Here is a 21,276-nt window from a genome sequence, read left to right as displayed (position 1 = left end):
CAGGGAGCAAAGCTGACCATGGTGATGTGTCAGTGCTTGTTTATTACTGTGCTCCTTACAGCACTGGAGAAGTACCCATCCCACCACACATGCTGTGTATCTATCCTGCCTCTTCCTTGCCCATTTTTATCCACTGACAATAATATCCCAGGCTTCTGCAAGCTGCTTTCCAACCAACTGGATTCCCTCTCCAGCACTAGGCTCTGCCTTGCTGCCAAAAGCAACAGTTGGAGAAGTGGCTGGATAGTATTATGGCTTGGGCAACTTTCAAATCCTAATGAAGAGAGGGCACACAAGCAACAGATCCGTTTCCCAGGAATGCAGGAAAGCTGTGATAAGGGGTTTGCCTAAGCCACAGGCAACTGACAGCTCACTAGCACACAACTCGGGCTATGCATGCAGCAAGCAGCAAGCAGCAAGCACAAGGCTTTAAAGGCCAAGTCCAAATGGCTCTTCTACCTGGCTGTAATGTGAAATGAAAGCTGCTCTCTGACAGAACAGCCACCTAACCTTGGAGGGCTTTGCTGAAACCACTGCTTAACCTGCTACACTGGCAACAGAACCACAAGGAAACCCAGCACAGGAGGAATATCCTACAGGTTCCATGCCAGGTCTGGAAAACAACAGCAAAGCCTTTCTCATCCTAAAACCTCACACCAAAACCCAACGAACACTGGTGCAGGACTGTGAAAGTATAGTCTTGACATCATGGGTAACTGTGCTCCTCAGACACAGATCAGACTTGATAGTTAACATTCCCAATCACATCCCAATGCTCTGATATAAGAAGCTTGTCCTGCAAAGCAGCAATGAGAGGTACTAATAACTAATGCGTGCAAAAAAGAGGTTGCTAATGTTCTCCATGGGTGCTTTGATTGCTGTACTGCCTATGCTTAATGGAACTAACTGGCCCTCTGTTTCCCTCCGTGTTGGTTGTCCTGATGAGACATTGTAATGGCAGTATAATGGTCCACCAGTGGTCATTTGATAGCTGTGTTGCTTACACAAGAGGCACTCAAGAGCAGAGACAGCCTCACCAACTGGTGGAAACGTCACCCAGACAGAAGGTTTGGGTCAAGATGCCACAGAAATCCATTGCCTCACCTGCTAGACAGCAGCTAAACCAGCAGTGCTGTCATTCCTGGCACACACTGCACAAGCAACGTCACTGAGTGCAGTGAATGAGCCCCAGCCTGTGCCCAGGGAAGGAGAAGTCTATCATAAGGACTGCCACTGAACCATCAGATCTGCTAAGTGTGGCCATCCCTTGGGATGAATAAATGAATTGGGGGCAAGCCCTTTCAGGGAGGCCGTGGTAACCAGACATGCAGCAATCTTGTGTGCCTGACTTATGGAACAAGCATCTCTTTTTGTGCCACATCTGTACCATCAGGCTCCAACTCAGTGTTTGAACCCAGCAGCTACTGCTCCAAGACCCCTTCTGGTCCTGTCTTGTCCCCTGGTCCTGCTGCTGACCAGGAGTTAGCCCTTTACTCCAGTCACCTCAGCCTCAAACGCTCCCAGCAAACTCGTCCTTTACATCTGAAAGCCACCTTCCCATCCTGGCTCTGCTGCCAGCAACTTCAGCACGCTGACACTTACACAGGGGACGAGACAAATGGGACAAGACACCCCAGTCTCTTGGCTCCTTGAGGATAAGCAGAGAGAGAAATGCCTGGGCTGCCTCTGCAGGGTTCCCACATGGGGACAGACCACCCTTGAGATCCCCTGGCTGTTAACCCAAGCTGGATTCACACCCGGAGCAACGCGTTTTAAATGTGTTTCACTTACAGACATTAGCAGCAACTGCATCTTTAACAAGGAGAAGGATGAGGAGGCTAATGGATGGAGACAATTAACCAAAATATAAATCAGTGTCAGGGTCTCTGCATCCCGAGGAGGCAGCCAGGCGCCCGCAGGCTCTGGCGATTCCAACACGCTGCTTAAAGTGACTGCAAAGAGTAATTGCAAAGAGGAGGAGGGAGATGGGAAGGAGAAAATTGGGTCCAAATTTAAATGGTTTTCGATAGTGGCTGCCTCCCTGCTTGCTGCAGCACTCCACAAAATGAGAAGAGAGGCACAGTAACTTCACTGCAGATGCCATGGCCCATCCTCCTCACAGGGTGAGCCAGAACGAGCCCCGTGTGTGCCTTTCAGATAGTCCATCCTGCTGGCAGACAGGGTTTTGGCTCTGCCTCTGCTCTGAGCTGCAGAACACATCCTGTAACCTTTCAGTGCTCGCCATCAGCACTAAAAAGTGCAGGTCACTGCAGAGGAGGTGTTTCACCTGCAGAGCAGCACCGCTCAGCAGCACCCAAAAGAAGCTGCTCCAGGATACTGAGCACAAGTTTGAAACTCAAGCTCTTACTTTTCTGCTCCCGTTTCCTGCCCAGACTTCACTGGTGTATCAGTTAAACCACCCTGTGCTGCTGTTCTCCATACACATGGGGATGCAGAGGGGAACTGGGCAAGCGGGAGGCATTGGATGCCTAGAGGCAATCTGGTACTTCAGCAATCCGGATGTATCTGAGATAAAAAAGAGGAAGTAGAGTCTCAGCAGACACAAAACTGTACAAATCCAGAACTGCAAGACAGTTACCTGAGGAAATGGTGTAATCTAGTACTGACAGACTGGGGAAGTCTTTTCCTAATGCTTCAACCAAATCCAACTAGGAAAACCAGTCCAAAGTCTGTATCTTTGAAGGGATGTGAAACAGAAGAGTGATGCCAGGTTTGGAAGAGAAAAGAGACTCAGGAAATAGCATAGGAAGAAATAGAACTGAAAAATACCTCCTTTTAAATGTGTTTCACCAGCCCCCCATCCCCTCGATGAGCACACAGTAAGAGCAGGGGTTATATTAAATTTTACTGATCAATACACTTGCCATAAACCTGTCCTGACCCTCTGCCCCTCCCTACAATAAAGCAAAACAAATCCAATATGCAATAGGAGAGATGTCAAGGCTCGCAGGGGGAAAGATGCAAGGACATTGACTGAGCCAGGGAAGTGGAGATCAGCACCAATGTGTGCCCATGTACCTCCATACAGACCCCCTTCTATCACCCCAAGGACACCCATGGGGTTTCTTTTCCTTCCTCGCTGCCTGGCCAGACACAAGAGTATATTCTAATGGTCCCCTTGGCTCCAGATTCACAGGCTCTGTTCTATCTGCAGTGACTTCCTTCTATACGCCACATGCACCCCTTCCAGCCAGGCCAAGTCCCAGGGAATGACAGAGCCTCTGCAGCTCCAACAGGTGACAACATTCCAGAGCCTGCAGAAACACAAGTGATTTCTGTTGACCTCCTCTTCCCTCTCCTCCCCACGTTGCTGGTGTCAGGATCAGCCCAGTGTCGCAGCTGGACGGCTGAGCCCAAAGAGTGGCAGGGAAGGGAGTTCAACTAAACCTGGGTTAGTGGTGGCCTTGGCAGTGCTGGGTTAACAGTTGGTCTCAATGATCTTAAAGGTCTTTTCTAACCTAAACGATCGCATGGTTTAGCAACCGGCAGGCAGCGCGTGTTGCTCAGGGCTATCCAAACTGAAGCCTATGCCCAGGGACAGGACAAGCATGTAAATCAGTGCCTGTGGGAAGGGAATAATGAGCTTTTTATGGAAGCCATTAAAAGAACAACCCAGATTGGCCTATAAATACTGTTGCATCATTACAGCTCTGAGAAACAACGTTACATCACAGCACACGTGTGGCATGTCAGGACTGGTGTGAAATAACCACTCAAAGGCTGTTTCTTAGCATTCTTTTAAACCCAAACCAAAACCAATAACCCATTTCCAAAGAAACTTCCTGATTCCAGGCCAGCCCTTGATAAAAATCCACCTTCTGTCCCCCTGTTACGAGCTGCTAAACCTGGGGCTCATTAAAAGGGCCTGGGAAGATGGACATGACCTGGAGATTGCTGGCCATTGTGCTGCCGCAAGAGAAATACCTGATTGCAGCTCCCACATCAAATGCCACCAATATCACTCCTTCTCCCTTAACCTGCAATGTCCAGCCTCTGTGGGCCATTTAATCACAGATCCATTGATTTTTAAGCCCCAGAAGGGGACTGTTATATCTACCTCGCCTGACCTCCTGCACAGGAGCTGTCAGAGCATCACCCTATCGCACTCCCAGTTAATAGTGGCAGCTTAGAGTGAAAGAGATGTGTGACCTTGCCTCTGCCCACCCTGCATCTCAGAACCCTGTCCACACCGAATCTGTGCTCTGGGAGTAAAATAACCTGTTCCAAGAGCTGAGGAATCCTCTCAGCTGCTTCTTTATGCGGATGGAAACCTCCCTATCCAGAGGAAAAAGGCACATTACACAAGAGGACCGCTCCAAGTCCCTGCCGCATGCATAGCACCACATCAGGATCATCAGCATCACTCCAACAGAATCATCTTGGGATACGGAACGGCAGAATAACTTTCTCCTCAGCACGTCCTGGTTTGCCCTGGCATGGCCTTTGAGTGCCAGAGGTCCTTGAGCAGACAGACAAGGTTGCTGCCTCCACACTCCCAGGCAGTAAACCCAGGGTCACTGAGTCAGCACAAACAGAGAAGGGATGTGGATCAGGGAAAGCTCACAGCTCAGAGCGATCAAGGGCTCTTCCCCTCCTCCTCACCCCTGCTTATCACCTTGCACACAGCTCAAAACACCCACAGCATCTCCCTAATCACAGCACGCAGCCAATACCTCTCCTCTCAGGTTGATGGTGGACTGAACGGCCAGAGCAGGATAAGACCTAAAGCTGGGCACAGGAGGATTTGGGTCAAGGATTTGAAGGCTCTGATCAGGTGACTAATAAAGAAGTGGATGGGGTTGGGGGGTGCAAGGGGGAGCAGCAGGGTTTGCCTCAGTGCTAGCAATAGGCAGCATGACCCGCTGACAGGCTGTGTCACTTTTCCATCACAGACAGGCGGATAAGCCCCAGGCAAAGAAGCTGGATGCAAGCGAGCCTGTGTATGTGCAGCTCTAAGGAGCACAGGGGCTGCCTCCCTCCTCCAGACCTCTCCATGCCTTTCCTGACGCTCCCTACACCACTTCTGACACTGCAGGACCTCTCTGGTCCCAGCTCCTCTGACCTGGGCACCCATGAACTGCAATGGGGCAGAGGGGTGGGAGATGAGCTACCTCTGATGCACTTTCTGGCTCTTTATTTCCTAGGTGCATCTCTAACTTTGCTGCAAAAACCTAGACCAATGGATTCAACACAAAACCCTCTTGGTCACTCTCTGTCCTTCTCAGAGATCAGTCTTGACAGACCTTGACCAGCACCCTACTTTTGTCTCTTGGTTATCTCCACCTTCTGATGAGGTGTCACCCATCACACACAGGCAAAAAGGGAAAGAAAGGGGAAAAGCAAAGGGAAAAGAGGAAAGAAGGAGAGTAAATCTTCACCAACTGAAGGGAGCTGAGAGGCCTGAAAATCCCAATGCCAACCATGAGCAATACAGCTCTAATTCTCCCTGCAGACTTGTCTTGGGGGGAAAAAAAAGCCAATCATCCTGCAATGTACCAAGCAAAATGCTCATAAACTTTCATTAATGCTCATGACAGTTCATAAAGATGATCAGTAGAGCTGGCAACTCCAAAATTAGGTGGAAATAAGTACAAAGATGTTTTTATTGTAATCCTGCTTTGTCATTTGGCTCTCTGCATGCCCGTAAATAACTGTAAGGTGGAACTACACCACACTGATGATGGACTGGAGATGGGGAACACATAAAGCACTGAGATGTAGCACAAACCCAGTCTATCATCACTGACACCTCGTTCTGATAGTCACTTTGACAAGAGCCCATCCACTAAAGTGCTACAAAAGCATGTGGAAGGGGGATGCCCATGCCCATTTTAGCCTCAGATTTCCCCTCCTGTCTGCAGTAAAGCAGAGGGGGGGGTTTGGAGCTTGGAAAACTAATGCATTCTGAATCCTGCATTTCCAGCACAGTTAGGATCTTGGAGCTACAAAGGTCACTGTGCAGCAGGAGGAAGGAGCGCAGTGACTTCTGCCCCAGCTCTCTCCTGAGGCAGGAAACACAAAGATTCTGTGCTGTTTTCCTCCCATAAGGACATGGAGCCTGGTACCAGGAGAAGCCTGAAGGTTCCTTAGTGCAGGGGTTCATCCAAGCACACACATAACCAGCCCTTTGACTTCTTCCTTTCCCACACACACTGGGGCAGCAACTCAACACAAATTCACCTCAGTTCACACGGATCATCTGTAACGGTCCATCTCCATCAGCTCATCTGCCACAACCACTGCAAGTGTCTCTGCATCCTTCCTCTGAACATGCATCAAGGCCAGTGCTATTGATCATCCCCTCCCAAGCACAGGCTCCAGCTTACCCTGGCCACTAATACAGGCAGTTTCACTACGAGAATCATGAAGGCAACCACGGCAAGCAGAAGTGGAGCTGAAGGACTCACTTGCTGTGAGTCAAGTGCATTTCATGACTACTTAAACCCGTCTCGTTCTGCTCTTCCCCTGCCTCCTCACTACACAAACCACTTTGTCATGAAGACCAACCTAAGCATCCCAGATCTACCCACGTTCCTATGCCTCCCATGCTGGATCTCCATTCTCCTCCCTTAAAAACTACTTCTGGAATTGTTATCTGTCAGAACCCAAGTCACACTGAGCCTCATCCCCTAAGTCCCTCCTGCTGCAAGCATGCAAGTGCAGGGATGGACAAGTAACTCCGCTACCTGCAGCACCAGCAGCCTGGAGGCCCTCATTTTACCCCTGACAGGGGTTTTGGCATGTCTGATTTGCACCCAAATCGATGGGCTTGTCCTGCTGCTATGCAGAGGTTCCCTGAAGTTTTGGACTTGTCCAGATGCTGCATTCCAGTGCTCCTCAGTGACAGAAACGTTCTGCCCGCCCAGTAAAAGAACGTGTCAATGACATGAGCTGTGGTGCCTAATGGATGTGAGGTCTCTTTAAATATCCCAAATTCTCCTCATTTTCTCAATTCATTAAGCTGCCTGCTTTGAACTGATGAAATATTAACATCCTCAGATGAGCGATTTTCAATGGCTGACAGGGTATAAGTTTAGACAATGAATAGTGGGAACTGATGAGCTACAGGAATCACTCACATATCCAATGTATTAAGGGCAGGACAGACTTAGATTTGAATCCCTTTAATTACACAGTAGGGTGTGAAGAGGGAGGTCAGAAAACCTATTCCAGAACATGCCCTTGAAGTTCTGATCCAACATCCAATCTAAAAGCAGGATATGATTCTCTTGTCAATCACTGCATGCAGCTGAAATGCATCAAGAATGCTTCCCCACAGCTGGACCCATCCATCTCAACAGTATACCAAGGTCTTAAGATGCTTTCACAAGCAGAGTTTACCCAGAATCCTTTCAGCTGCCCTGCAAAAGGTCCATCACACCCCCATTCCCAGGACAGATACACTCGAGGTGACAACACACTGGGGATAACATGAAGAGCATTACTCTGGATTAAACATTCCCTCATTTCTTGTGGGTACCTAACAGCATTTCTCACCTCCCTTATGTGAAGTACAATTGTATGCCTACAGCCAAATGAAGCCTCCTGGGAATGAATGGAAGAGCAGAAATACTGCTAATGAAATAAGGAGGAAAGAATGATTTTAGATTAAAGAATACTTTCCAGGAAATGAACAGGTACTCGTTTTCTCTTCCCTGTTCATCCATCCTTCCCTAAAAGTACATCCATGCCAGGATCTGCAAACAAGGCCAGAGATAAGGCTTATCCCCACAGCAAAGAGAGAAGCAAAAGCTGCTCAGGTAACTGTACATGACTCCCTGAAAATCCCACTAATTCCACCCAGTGAATTACTGGCCTAATTCACCCACTCCCATGGGCCTTGGGCAAAGTCCTGCCTGCAGCCTCTGTGGAGCCCAGCAATACACTCCACTTCTTCCCTTCCAGAATGGAAGATGGTGTTGAGAACAACCTTCTATTTCCTACCAGCACCAGTCTTTTGGGGGGTTAGATCCACAAATAAAAGGAAACCATATACCCTACAGCACAGAGGTCTGTCCTGTGGCCATTTGAAGGCCCCTAAAAGCAGCTAATGGAACATCAGCCCCATAGACAGCAGTTCCTCCCATTTTATCTCTTCACTTCCCTTGGATGCTTTGGGGGTGATCTAACACAAACAAAGCAAAGGTTGCTCCTATTCTTTCCTACAGAGTTAGAGGCTTAGCTCCTTGGCTGAACCTTCCCAAATGCTCTTCATCCTGACACAGAATGTTCTTGTTGATGTCTATCAACCATGTGGATCTGGTGTGGATTTACATTACTTCTCTCCTTCCAGTTCAACAAAAGAACACATCCATCTCCTTGTTGGGCAACTATTGTCTAAAAGCAAACAGGTATGTCTCTGTTTGATGAACAAACTGAAATCACCCATCTGGAAAGTCTTTTCCTTCCAACATATTGTCTTCACATAGCCATGCCATGACTGCCAACAGCAGCGGCATTAGCCAAGAGCTTCCTTGTATGTACTGGCTTTGCCTTCAAGAAGCACATCCTGGTTCACAGCTTTAACAGCTATAAAGGTGAGAGCTCTTTGTATATTCCCCCAAGCTGAGGGTTAAAACATTTCCTTAAGCAGCTCAGGTCCCAGAGCCACAGCAGAAGCAACGTGGAAGGGCTGAATTCATCCCCATGTTAACTAAGTGTCCTCTGTATACCAGGGCAGAAGTCATGGTTAATACATTCTGCAGCGTTTCACTGGGATCTCTTTAAGCTTTCCCTAGCATACAGTCAAGAGCTGTCCTCCAAAGTCACCATGAGTTATGGAAGCAGCTCTGCAGCTCTCCATACAGTTGCTATTCCATCAGTGTTCTCTGCCCTGACTCAAATCTGAGGGGCAAAAATTACCTCGTTCTCTTTAGTTCAGCTCACAATCAGCTTTTGCAACTGGGGCTACTGCTCCAGCCCTGCTGCCTGTTGGTGTGGAGGCAGAAACCAGAGACTGGCAGGGCAGGGTGAAGGCAGGTCCCCATTTGAGGGCTCTCTTGTCCCTCTGCCACTGTCTGGTTTTCCCTGGAACTTACAGGCACCAGCTCTTTCAGCAGCAGATGCTAAAGGCTGCAGGGTGTTAAGGGGACACATCCAGCTTCCAGCTGCTAAAAACTTGTGACCTTTCAGTGCCTACTTCAGTTCTTCTGGATTAAAAGGCAAAAGCTTACAATGGAAAATAAAGAACTAAATAAATAAGTAGACAGCCCAGAAGCCATCCTCTACCAATCCTTAAAGGGCAGAGCAGCAGGATGCTCCGGCACTTGGTAACGTTACCTGTATCACACAGTAATACTTCCTGCTGAGTCAGGATTGGCCTTGACATGATCCAAACTGCCTACTTTTCGATTCTCCTCTCCTGTTTTCCTTTACTCACACCATGTGTATCTGTCCAAAGGCATGAACTAAGTCAGTGAATTCCCCTTCAGTTTGCTTCTGCTGTCCCATTTCCCATGCATTTTTCACCCACTTCTTCCACTTGGCCTGATTTGTTTCATGTCCTCTTCCTTCTTGACCAACCTGTTTAATTCCTCCTTAAATACAAGTTCCTAAAACGTAACATGTACCTACAACAACCCAATTTAAGCACTGTTGAAACCCAGTTCAGGCCAAGTAAGAGTTGATGCCAGGATTAAATCAAGGTGGAAAGGCCCTAAGTATGTTATAGTCCAACTTAAACATACACATACACACGGATACACAGGCTCTTGGCCAAAAGTCTGTCTCAAACACATTCTAATGTGGTTCATGCCCATCCAGAAAGGCTGGTTACACACCACTGTAACCTTTGTTTAAACTGTGCTTGTTAAATGCATTTTGCTTGCTCTGGGCAAACAGTGCTTTTGTTTTCCTTCCATCTCCTTAGGCAGTCTTCATGTAGGAGAGACCTGGCTAAAACCATCCCCAGTAAGCTTGGAGTGCCCCTCAAGTGGCTTTTTGTTCATATGGCAGTGAAGAGACACTCCTGCATGCTCCTTTGTCACTGGTTTATGCCTGCACCGGCACAGGACTTATGCTGCCTTGGATACGCTGTCAGGGTTTGCTTACCATGCCGCCCAAAGCTAAAGCATGGGGCTCAATTCTCTGCTCCTTGTCTTTGTATGCAGCTTGAACCAAATTACGCAGCATCTCCTTTCCTGCCACTCAGGTCATCTTTAACAAGGGCACCAGTGAAAAACTCCCCACTCCCTTGGAAACAGGGATGGTTTAATTGCACTGTCAGTGCCTTGAAATTCTCAGGTGGGCAAAATGCTTATTCCACCCGGAGCTGCATCCCTCAACGGCATTAACATGCATGGCCTCTTATCTATTTCTCACTCACCTCCCTGCAATTCCCTCAGGACATCAAGTGGCAACAAACAGAAGGAAAATCCTTTTCCTGCCTGGAACTCCTTTTTAGTCCACAATTTGTTTTCATGAGATGCCTCAGCCTCAGGAAGGTAAATCCTGCCCGTGGTGCTGAGCAACTGTGACAGACACTGGAATCGAGGGGAGCACAGAGCAGACACAGACCGGGCTTTAACCTTGGGTTTAGTATTGGAGAATAAAGGAAGTGCATCACTTACTGAGCAACTTGAACACATTTCAGCAACTATTCCAGGAATGACACGTCCAGATAAGGAAATTCTACCTTTAAAAGGGAATGTTCAAGGAAGACTAGCTATAAGCAAAGCCTCACACCTGTATTAACCTCCAAGCTTAAAAGGGAAGGGAGCAAAGCATCTGGCAAGACAAGAAGAGATCCTAATCTCTCCTTTGAGGACAATTCTCCTACCTGGAGCTTTTGGTTTGTTGCATACAGAACGACTTGTACCCAATTAAATGTCTTTTTATCCGGGACAATGCAGACAGCAATCCCAAGGTGGAATCCAATGAATCCAGGTATTTCCTGTCAACTTGGAAAGGAAGATCAAAGACAACCTTATGCCAAAGGGGCAGGGAAATGAAGATGGCAACTCTCAGCCCTGCTTGATTAAAGCAGCACAGTGTCTGTGTGTATCCAGACCCTAGTGATGTCCCGGCATGGCTTTGGGATGACCTGTGTTAACTCCCATGTCCACGTCCCCCGACACAGGGCCCTGAGAAGAGGGGTCAGCTAAACCTCTTTGCCACCCCATGATGTATGTACACAGAACCATGTGGCAATGCAGGTCACTTAAATACATACAACCCTTTTCTGTGCCAACACATTTGTCTTTCTCTGCCACACAGCACATTGCCTGTTGTTTTCTTCTGACCTTGATGAATGACTTTAGTTGGACTGTTTAATCTGCAAAACTTCTATTCCCAGGAGGAGCTACCAATGCTTCTGCCCGGAGAGAGCTAAACTGAAGGGCACAAACACTTAAACTGAGGAGTCTGAAGAAGTGCACTTGTTGATGTAAAAACCAGACCGTTACTTTATTCTATGCACTGGAAGATCAGATTTAAATCCTTTTTTAAGACAGGGATTCTCATTTCCAAAGGTGTTTGCACCCTTCGTGCAGGATCCTGCTTCACATGGCTACTACTTAAGGCTTGTGTCAGTGCTTCCACTACAAAGCTCTCTCTTTTAGGAATTTATAACCCAGCTGTAAAACTGTGCTCTGGGCTGAAATTCATCATGCAAGGTTCTGCTGGAAGGAATCCATCCCTTTGTATTTTAGCCCCAAAAGCTCATAGCAACAAACCAGGGATTTTAGTCTAAAGGCTGCCATATAAACCCCCTCCCTCAGTGGGTTTTTATACAAGTGCTGCATGAGATGTGCTTTCTAGACCAGCTTCCAGATGCTCCCTGATCCAGGTGGGTTTTGTATCCTTAACATTGTCAATTTTAGGAGTTATGGGGGTGTATGCTTCAGGGCCAAAGTCTGTGCTTACATACATACCAGTGAGTACCTCTGCCCTCATTCACTCCCTAATGGGGTGTGAATCAGTGCAGCTTTCCCACCCTTCACTCCTCACGGCCTCCCCTGAGCCTCATGGGGATGCCAGGACATAATTCATACCCTAGCACTCAATGAAGCAGAGATGGACTTGTCCCTCCACAGGCACTGTTCAGGCTACAACCTTCACCCACCAATGCTGGCAACACAACAGTCCAGCTTGTCCTCAGGCTGGAGCAGGGAGTGAGTGGGTATATGTGCAAATAGTGTGTACAACAGAGATGCCCACACCCCCCACAGTATGGATGGGTACATCTCCCTAAAGCTCTTAAACAATGTTCTCTTAAGTCAACGCTACATTTGCTGCACTGAGTCTTACACACATTAACTCTGGTCACAGAAGTCATCAGATAAATTTATTTGCACTCCCTTGCTCAGACAAGCTGCTCTCTACAGAGTACAAATCATTTCTTAAATGTATGTGTAGTGTCTAGCATGCAGTGGTAGTAGTAGCACTAGTAGCAGTAGTAGTACCAGTAGTAGTAGCAGCATTTTTCTACTGTTTTGAAGAGCAGGAAGTTCACACACAGCATCATAAACTACTTCTAGCAAAAACAAAGATGCTCTCAGTGGACTGCTACTTGCAGGCAGATCCAATGGACCAGATCCTGCTTCCTACAGTATCCGTGTGTATGCAGCACATACAGAACCAGATTCTGGACTCTTCTACACCCCATCTACCTCCTTCTCTGCTTGCCAAATTCATTAATACCAGACTCAGCTATTTCACTCTGATTCAGCATAAACCGAGGTTCAAAATGCCAGTTTTCCTCTTCTAGTGCAACTTCTGCAGCTACATTTTAAAGGATTAGAGAAGTTTGTGACTATTACCAATGAAAACGCACCACGTTCAGGGTGTATCAACTGACCAGAGGTCACAAAGGAATACTCGTGTCTATAACTGGGTATCTTCCACTGATGAATTTCCACTTTCTTAGGGATCTGTGAGTGCAGGAAACCAGACTTCAAACCCAATCCACCACTGGTTTGGCAATCCTTCTCCTCTCACAATTCAGACTCTTACCTCATTTCTTGTATTTATGCTTTGTAAAACACTTGTCATTTGAATGTCAACTTCTACCCACTCATAAATCCTCTTGCAATGCACTTTTGCAGCTGTATTTCAACCCAGTCACACTTCACAGTGTCAAATGCAGAGTCCTAGCGGTTACAACACTTCATACACTGCAGTTGAATGACTACATGCTTAAGGTTTTTGCAGGACCAGAGTGTCCCAGGGTTACCACATTATCTAAAGCATCTTTCCCCCAGTGATTCTCGCCATTTGTGCCACCTTTACAGGTAGCACTGAGTTAAGCTGGCTAAACACAACTCCTGAGCAACTCAGGAGCATCAGTTACTATGGCCTTCAATGAGCCTTCTGCACAAAGAATCACTTCTGCACATGAGATGCAGATTCCCATGTCTCATGTTGGGATATAGATCTGGGCCACCCCAACCTTGCATGCTTCCAAAAAGGAACTAAAGCAGACATATAAATCAATAATGGTCTTTCTTCAGTCTAATCAATTCTCTCTCCCAACATAAGAGACTGTTTCCCCCCCACAGACAATGTCCCCGAAATACAAACAAAAGAAAGGATTTGTAAGGGGAGGAAAAAGGAACAAAGGAGGAAGAAAAAAAACCCCACAGCACTGACAGAAACGTTCATTTACATCTAACAGCATCCATATGCCAGTAACAGATCATAAACTCTTAGCCTACCATACAAAGAGGGTGCCCCAAAATGGTACCTGCAAGAGGTCTCTCGGAAGGAGATGTTTAAATCCCAGTGGGTGTGTATCCTGTTGACAAACAAACAGAGAGGTCAATGGCACATGCACTGCATCTCTTGCCACTTAACAAATCTGCTCCCTCATAACAACCCACCCATGGTCCCTCTGCCTAGCTCTCAACCACAACTACAGCCCCCTCCTGAGCCATGGGGTGCTGCACTGCACACACACGAGTCCTGCATGCCCACAGCAGGACCCACTGCTGTAAATGAGCCCTGCAGGTGAGCTGTACAGCCGTGAGAGAACTCCTCCTTGCTGCATGCAGCCTCTCTAATAGGTGTGGGGACTGCAGGATGCTGTCTCCACTAATAGGGCACGTTCTGAGGAAGCAGCAAGAGCTAAGCAGTGACATTTCCTGAAGGAAACCCAAACGTGGCTGTGCTGCGTTCCCTCCTCCGCACCCACCCCAGCTGTAAATAAATTATTAGCCATTTCCCACCTCGGAAATTAATTCCACGGATTCTGTCACTCTGCTGCTGACAAGCAGGAACAGCAGCTTCTGGATGAACAATGTCCTGAATTAACACACAGCAGCCAAGGGACTTGGGGTTTTGCTGCTGTTCAGCTTTTTCTCTCTTGCTACTCGACAGCATCCACACCGACCCAGAGGGCTAAGGCAGATGCTTGACCTTCTGTGGTCTGGTGTCTCCACTCGAGCACTGACCCCCCACCACCAGCCCAGTGCTCTGTGGCCACCACTGTTTCTCCATGACAACATGATGGATGAGAATCCCATCCATCTGAGCCTGGCTCCTTGCACAAACCCACTCCCACATCTCTCAGCATCAGGCAGTGAACACGCTGGTTCTTAGCTGTGTGTATAAATCAGCTCCTGCAGATGTAGGCTCCCAAATGCATTAAACAGAAGTGGCTGAAAAGACGACAAGCAGCAGAAGCCAAATATACTTTTGTGCATTTTGTGTATCCCAACAGCATTCCTGCCCCTGTCCTCAGCTAGAAAAAGCAAGTGTGTAGCTGAAGACCACCTGACTGCAGAAGCAGCCTAATCTAAAGCCTGCTGAAGTGAAAGAGAGCCTTTCTCCCTATTTGAATGTGCTTTGAATTGGGCCAGAAAGCACTTAAGCATGACCAGGGAAGTCAATGGGACTTAACTCAGGTTTAGAGTGTCTGTTTAAGTGCTTCCCTGAATGGGTGCCTCTGCCTCAGCCTGGCTCAGAAATCAACTGAAAACAACCCTTAGCACGGAAACAATTTCACATCCAAGACAGGATGGTGCTGCAGGTTTTACTAATGTGATAGCATTCCTGGTGTGCTCTCAGGAAGGCAGCCTGGTTGCTCTGAGAAGTTCTTTTAGGGGTTGGTTAGATTACGGCAGATATCACCTTCCACCAACGAAGCTATGCTCAGAGCCGTACTCAGTAATTCCAATTGTTCCCGGTTTTTCCTATTTTTCTTCCTCATATACAACAATTTAAAAGACTTATCCCAGCTTTCCATCTTCCCAGCATTTTATTTGCAAATAGAAATGGAACAGGTACTTCCCAGCTGCTGAGCTTACAGCAGTAACAGTTGCTCTTCAAAGTGAAACTCCAGACATTTAAAACAGACCAAACTGGGGCACTGAGTAGTGTTTCTATGAACTGAAGTGTAGCCAAGCTCTGGGACACATTTGGGCTTTCCAGGTAAGCTGCTCTGAGTCCAAAGTTCAAAGCCAATTCAAAGCACCCTGATGGGGCTGACAGGCACACAAGGGTCTGGCCTGCTCACATGAGAGCGGAACTGGGTGGTCAGCCTGATTCCACACTGCTCCCTCCAATACAAGGTTTCCTCATCCACAAAACCTTTATAAACCCCCTTTAATTCCAGCTCAACACCTTGCACTGCGCAGATCAGATCCTTGGGAGAGCTCCAAACACTGCCCAGTGATGAACACTGCGGGACCAGCTGGAACTGAAACTGCTGAAAAAGAACCTTGTGCTTCTCCTGTTTATGCTGAGTTATAGATATATTAAAAGCCATGTTTCTGATTCATTAGAACCCCATGATCCCTTTCCTGGTCATGTTTTCAGTTCAGCAAACCTGTGCTTAAGGTAACCTGCCCCATGAGCCTCAGGAGGCAACATGCATTTCCTCCAAGCAGTGTTCAGAGCCTAACAACGGGGGTATAAGTAACCCTGTTCTGCTCTACCACCAAAGCTCAGCTAACTACATGCCTGTCCCTTGGGCTTACAACATGTAGTAGAATGCACCTACTTTACCTGGCAGGTAAAGGAGTGTTTTTCATCCTGGACTCTCAGAGCAGGGCTGCAATGATGTGCTCAGGCGGCAAAGGGAACTAAGAGCAGAGCAGGAGCTTGCCTGGGCTGCGGGCTCTCCACTCAGGGTTTCATCTCCATGTTAAACTCAGCCTCCCACAAGATGTAACTTCTCATTGTCTACTACAGGTACTGACACGGGCAGGCTGCAGAGCGTGATCCTAGAGCCAGGCAAAGGCACATCTCATACATGAGACAGCACAGCTAAACCTCAAAGTATAAGAACAGTGCATCAGGGAGTTGTAAGGGGGGGGACACACACCTCATACCAAGGGAATAGCTCAGATCCACACGGGGGCAGAAACATCTACCTGCCGAGATGGATAATTAAACACCCATATTTAGACAAATGGATAGGTGAGAATGAAATTAAATTCTCATTATCTTTTTTTTGGGGGTGGGAGGAGGGCGGGATGAGGAGAAGAACCAAGCACTCTCTACACCGTTACCACCAATTAGATTCCTGAGGCTGATGTACATCTTGCTGTAAGGGGTCATTCGTCCAATTGAAATCAAATTACTAATCATTTGCAAACTATCAGCTACACAAGCCCATCCTTGGGGTCTATAAAGCATGGGGAGCAGGAGCCAGTCCCTTGCTAATTAGTAACAGAAAAGGAGGGGCAGAAATAAAAGCCACCACCAGGCAAAGGTGTTACTGCTGCTACTGCCTCTCCCACCTCCCCAGCAACCCAAGGTGTCAGACACAGTGTGAGCAGTTAGAAAGTGTTCAGTAGAGAATACAGAGTCATAGAGTCCTAGATTGGGTTGGGTTGGATGGGACCTTAAAGCTCATCCACTTTGAACCCCTTGCCATGGGCACGGACACCTTCCACTAGAGCAGGTTGCTCTTTCCACACTGTCTCAGCTTCCACAGTCTCCCTGTATCCATTCCATGCTGTTTTCAGGCAGCCAATATAAAGAAGCTTGTGCAGGCAATAAACAAGGGTTGGCCCCTCCAGGAAACCTCATACGTGATGACTGGAAGAATGGCCTTAAGATTGCAGCAAGACTGAGACCTGGACTTGGGGCATGTGGGTTATTCTCCACCATGGAATTGATGTTGCAAGGGTCAGATACAAGGAGATATAGAGAGCACTTGAGGGTCAAGATTTCATTTGCTTTCATTCTCACAGTTCACCTCGCTTTTTGCTCTCCTATCTCCTTCCTGGGCAAGAAGGGATTTCTTGCTGTTTTTATCCTGCAGCATCCCTGGGAAGTAAGTAGCCATTTTCCCTCCCTCTCTCCCCCATGAAGTGTATGTCCTCATTAGGGCAATGACATGCTTCCTGGCACTCTGGCCCATGTCCAGCCTCTGCTTCCCAGAGGGTTCTTTAATGTATATATTGAATACAGTGACTGTTATTAAGTGAGAGAGAAAAAGGGGAAAGGAGGGAGGAAAGAGAAAGGAGAATAGAAAATAAAGGGTCGCAGGGGAAGGAAGAAGGGATTAACAGCAAATAACCCGTGGAAGCTGTGTAAGAAGTGTCATAAAGCAGCAGAATATGTCTCCAGCCACAAGAGGGGCCCTGCCTCCCTCCCCTTGAGTCACAGCAATTAGAAGAAGGGCTGTCGGATCTAATCTAAGAGCCTGGTTCACGGCTGGAGCCTGCAGCCCTGCTCTGTCATGTGTCTCGTTTCTCTCCTGCTTGGAAGAGCTTGTCGGCTCAGCCGAGCCCCCAGCCATGCTCTGGCTTTGGCAGCAGGTAAAAAGCAGCGTCGTGTGGTATATCCTGCCATGGAACAGCTCCATGGGAGCGGGGATGTCACACAGGGCAGTGCTCCCAGTGTTTGGAAGCAGTTCAGATAGAGGCCAAGCGAGAGGAGGAAGGTAAAGGCAGTGTTTTGTGCACTGCACATCAGCTGAGAAGGCAGTGGGGCCTCAGAGCCCTGAATTCCAAGCAGGTGCCTGTGACAAATATAATGGGGGGGGGGGGTGCCTGGGTTTGATCTTCAATCAATTAGGGAGTCAAAGAGCAGCAGCCTTATGGGATGTAAGAAATAGCTTTCCACTTAGAAAGGCAGGCGGTGAAAGGCTGACAGCCACGAGCCATTAAGGCTTAGTGCAGGTCAGTAATTTCACTATTAGAAAATGGGCAGAGAGAGGAGAATTGCTGTCAAACCAGTCTGTGAGGTGAAGGATGCTGGGGGACAGGGGAGAGCAAGTTGCCCCTGTCTGGATGCTATTCATGTTCATGTCTGAATAGGGGCAAGGAGAGAGTGTCCCATCACTCCTTGAGTAAGCATCTTCATTTCAAATGCTCTCCTCTGGTCTGAAGTAACACTAATGTCATGTGTGTCACGCTGCTGACAGGCCCAGAGAAGCTCTGGGGGTGTGAGGAGTGATATAAAAAGCTGAGGAAGGATTTAAGGGCACAATGAGCTTCTCCAGGAATCTGCTTCTCATTGCACAGACACCCTGTTACAGGACAACTTTCACTGCTCCTCAAAATGGCTTTCATTTCAGAGCAATGGCAAGGCAAGGAACCCCCGTCTGTTGTATGCTCTCATTGTAGAATCTGCTCCTCCTTTTGCTCCCAATCCACAGAAGAATTTCCAAGCCATTTTTGCCATACATAGAATCATGTAACCACAGAATGGTTTGGGTTGGAAAGGACGTAAAGATCAGTCAGTTCCAACCCCCTGCCATGGGCAGGGACACCTCACACTAAACCATGGCACCCAAGGCTCTGTCCAACCTGGCCTTGACCACCACCAGGGATGGAGCATTCACAACCTCCCTGGGCAACCCACTCCAGTGCCTCACCACCCTTACAGTAAAGAACTTCTTCCTTATATCCAATCTAAACTTCCCCTGTATAAGTTTTAACCCCTTACCCCTTGTCCTATCACTACAGTTCCTAAAGAATAGTCCCACCCCAACACGTCCTATTGCTACAGCCCCATTTGCTATCCTGCCCACTCTCAGCTCACTGTACGTGTTTACTGATATTCCAAAGGATTCTTTCAGAGGAAGGTCAAAAAATTCCACCATTTTAAACAGGTTCTTAAGTATTTACTGCCTCTCATTATTAGCCAAGCCATCCCACTTGGCTGGGGACTTACAGCTCTGCGTGAGCAGTTCCTAACCTACCCTGTTTAAATCTCAGCTGCTATCATTACATTCCCCCCCTTCTCTTCCCCTCCCATACTAATGAGAAATCCCAGTCTTTAAAATCCAAATTCAATTCATACACCATAAGACAATGCTGGGCATAAATCCAACAGCATATGAGGATCTTCGTGTTGAAGCTGAACCTTATTCTATGGCTATGCTGGCTTTACACTAGTTCTTGGGATAACATAATGAAGATCCTTGAAGGCAGTTTGAACCTCAGTGTGGAAAAGCTCATGGGCTTTTCTGAGGTAATGCATCTATCAGTGTTGGATGGAATGCTCCAATGAGGGCAAGGAAGTTAATGTTTTCCAAATCATTGACGAGCAATGGGATTTGTCATGTCAAACTTCCTCTGCTTTGCTTATTTTGTGCCTAGGATAAACCAGAGCAGTAACAAAAAAGCATCTGTAGCCAGAGAGGGGCTCTTCATCAGGGACTGCAGGGACAGGACAAGGAGATGGGTTCAAACTGAAACAGGGCAGATTTAGGATAGATCTAAGGCAGAAGCTCTTCCCTGTGAGGGTGCCCAGAGAAGCTGTGGCTGCCCCATCCCTGGCAGTGTTCAAGGCCAGGCTGGACACAGGGGCTTGGAGCAAGCTGCTCCAGTGGAAGGGGCCCCTGCCCATGGCAGGGGTTGGAACTGGATGAACCCATGCTGCTGGTTCTGTGATTCTGTAACTTTTAGCTTCTCTTGCTGGGAAGAGGCAGCTCAGCTCACAGCCTGTGAGGAAAAAGGCTTCATGAAGCCAAGGTTTCTAATTGAAGCCTGCTCTAGTTCTTGTACCACCTCAGCTATACCGGTATCATTAGGACCAAAATAACCATACAGGTGACGTGGCTGCCATGGTGCATGCAGGCAGTGTTGTAAAAGAGCCAGATCTTCAGGAACCAGAAATGTGATCAAAAGAAAAGGGATTTTCCTCTGCCAACACTGTCCCAGTCCTCTTCAGAGCTGAGTGCTCACAGTCTGTGTCAGCAGTGACACAGTTTTGCAAGGACTTGGCTGTGAAATGAGCTGGCATGCACTGACTTCAGTAACAGTTCCAGGTCTCTGCTCCTTTCTAGGGCTGCAAGAACATCCTGAGGCAGGTTTTCTCTGCTTCAGATCTCCTCTGAAGGCCATTACCATGGGCAATTGCCTAAGATCACGGAGACAATCACTGTCAAAGGCTATGGTGAGGGACCAGCCAAGAAACTAAGCTTCTGACTCATATTCTAATCCCTGGAGTCTTTTCTTCACCAGTGCCCAGACCTCAAAGTAGCAGAAAGCATTCCCTTGTGCCAACAGCAGAAGGAAATGGTCAGTATAAAGGAAATTAGGAATAGGAGATGAAAGAAAAGGCAACAGTGTACAATGCAAGTGGTTATAATGGCACATGAATGCAGGTGTGCACGAGGGCCATCCAGGGGAACAAGAGGAAAACACAGGTTTGCTCAGGCCCTGACCTTGTTTTCTGCTATCACAGTTTAACCTATTTCTTCTTCTCAGTGGGAGACAATAAAACCTCAGCCCAATCCATCACCAATGGGGGAGGATACAACAGGTGAATTAACAGCAGCAAGCAGATGGGGCACTGTCTCTGACGGGCCCCAGCTGTCATGTCTGTCAGCTGTCTGGCCTTTATGATGCTGCTGCTGTCCCTGGAGCCAGCCCCATCACACCTTCCGCCCCCGTCCCTATAACGATGCTGGGAACAGGCAGAGCACGCTCCTCAGCAGGACTGGAGTCACATCCCTCTCCATCCATTGCTCTTGAACCAGTGGAAAGGGGCAGTCTGGGACAGGAAGGCTGGGAGACCCATTCACAAGGGATAAAATGCTTGGAAATACTGAGGGATTGGAGCACTGGATATACTGAATTATGTGCTCTTTCTCTGTTGGTACTGCACTCATTGAGCCCCCTGCCCCTGTTTGCCCCAGTTATTCCAGTTCTTCCCCTATAAACTCTACCAGAGCTCCCCAGAAAACGGAAAGGAGCAGAACTGTACAAAAGCAAGGAGAGTCTAAACTACTTGGGAAGAATTATGCCCTCCTCTAAGGAATCAAGACAAAGCTTAAACAAGAGACCCTGAGCCAAACTGATTGGAAAGCACAGGCATGGTTAGCTGAGGGACCGCTGCCTAGTAACTATTAAGTAT

At 47.8% G+C, this 21,276-nt stretch overlaps 1 protein-coding gene across 7 annotated transcripts in view; it reads right to left on the bottom strand.

Moving 5' to 3' along the window:
- The window catches only part of SAMD11 (sterile alpha motif domain containing 11), a 135,426-nt gene that overhangs the window by 53,584 nt on the left and 60,566 nt on the right, over positions 1-21,276 (bottom strand). For 6 of the 7 annotated variants that reach the window (XM_057432257.1, XM_057432226.1, XM_057432248.1 and 3 more), the window contains one exon: positions 13,703-13,753. The exons of the other annotated variant lie outside the window; for it this stretch is intronic. In XM_057432257.1, coding sequence (XP_057288240.1) covers positions 13,703-13,753 — 51 coding nt within the window. The remainder of the gene's footprint in view (positions 1-13,702; positions 13,754-21,276) is intronic. 7 annotated transcript variants of the gene reach the window in all.

This window comes from Pezoporus wallicus, unplaced genomic scaffold, assembly GCF_028554395.1.
Source record: "Pezoporus wallicus isolate ANWC-B61680 ecotype Strahan unplaced genomic scaffold, APGP_CSIRO_Pwel_v1 contig_8006, whole genome shotgun sequence".
NCBI lineage: Eukaryota > Metazoa > Chordata > Aves > Psittaciformes > Psittacidae > Pezoporus > Pezoporus wallicus.
Note: the sequence above shows the minus strand (reverse complement) of the source record. Positions and strands in the feature narration are given on the sequence as shown.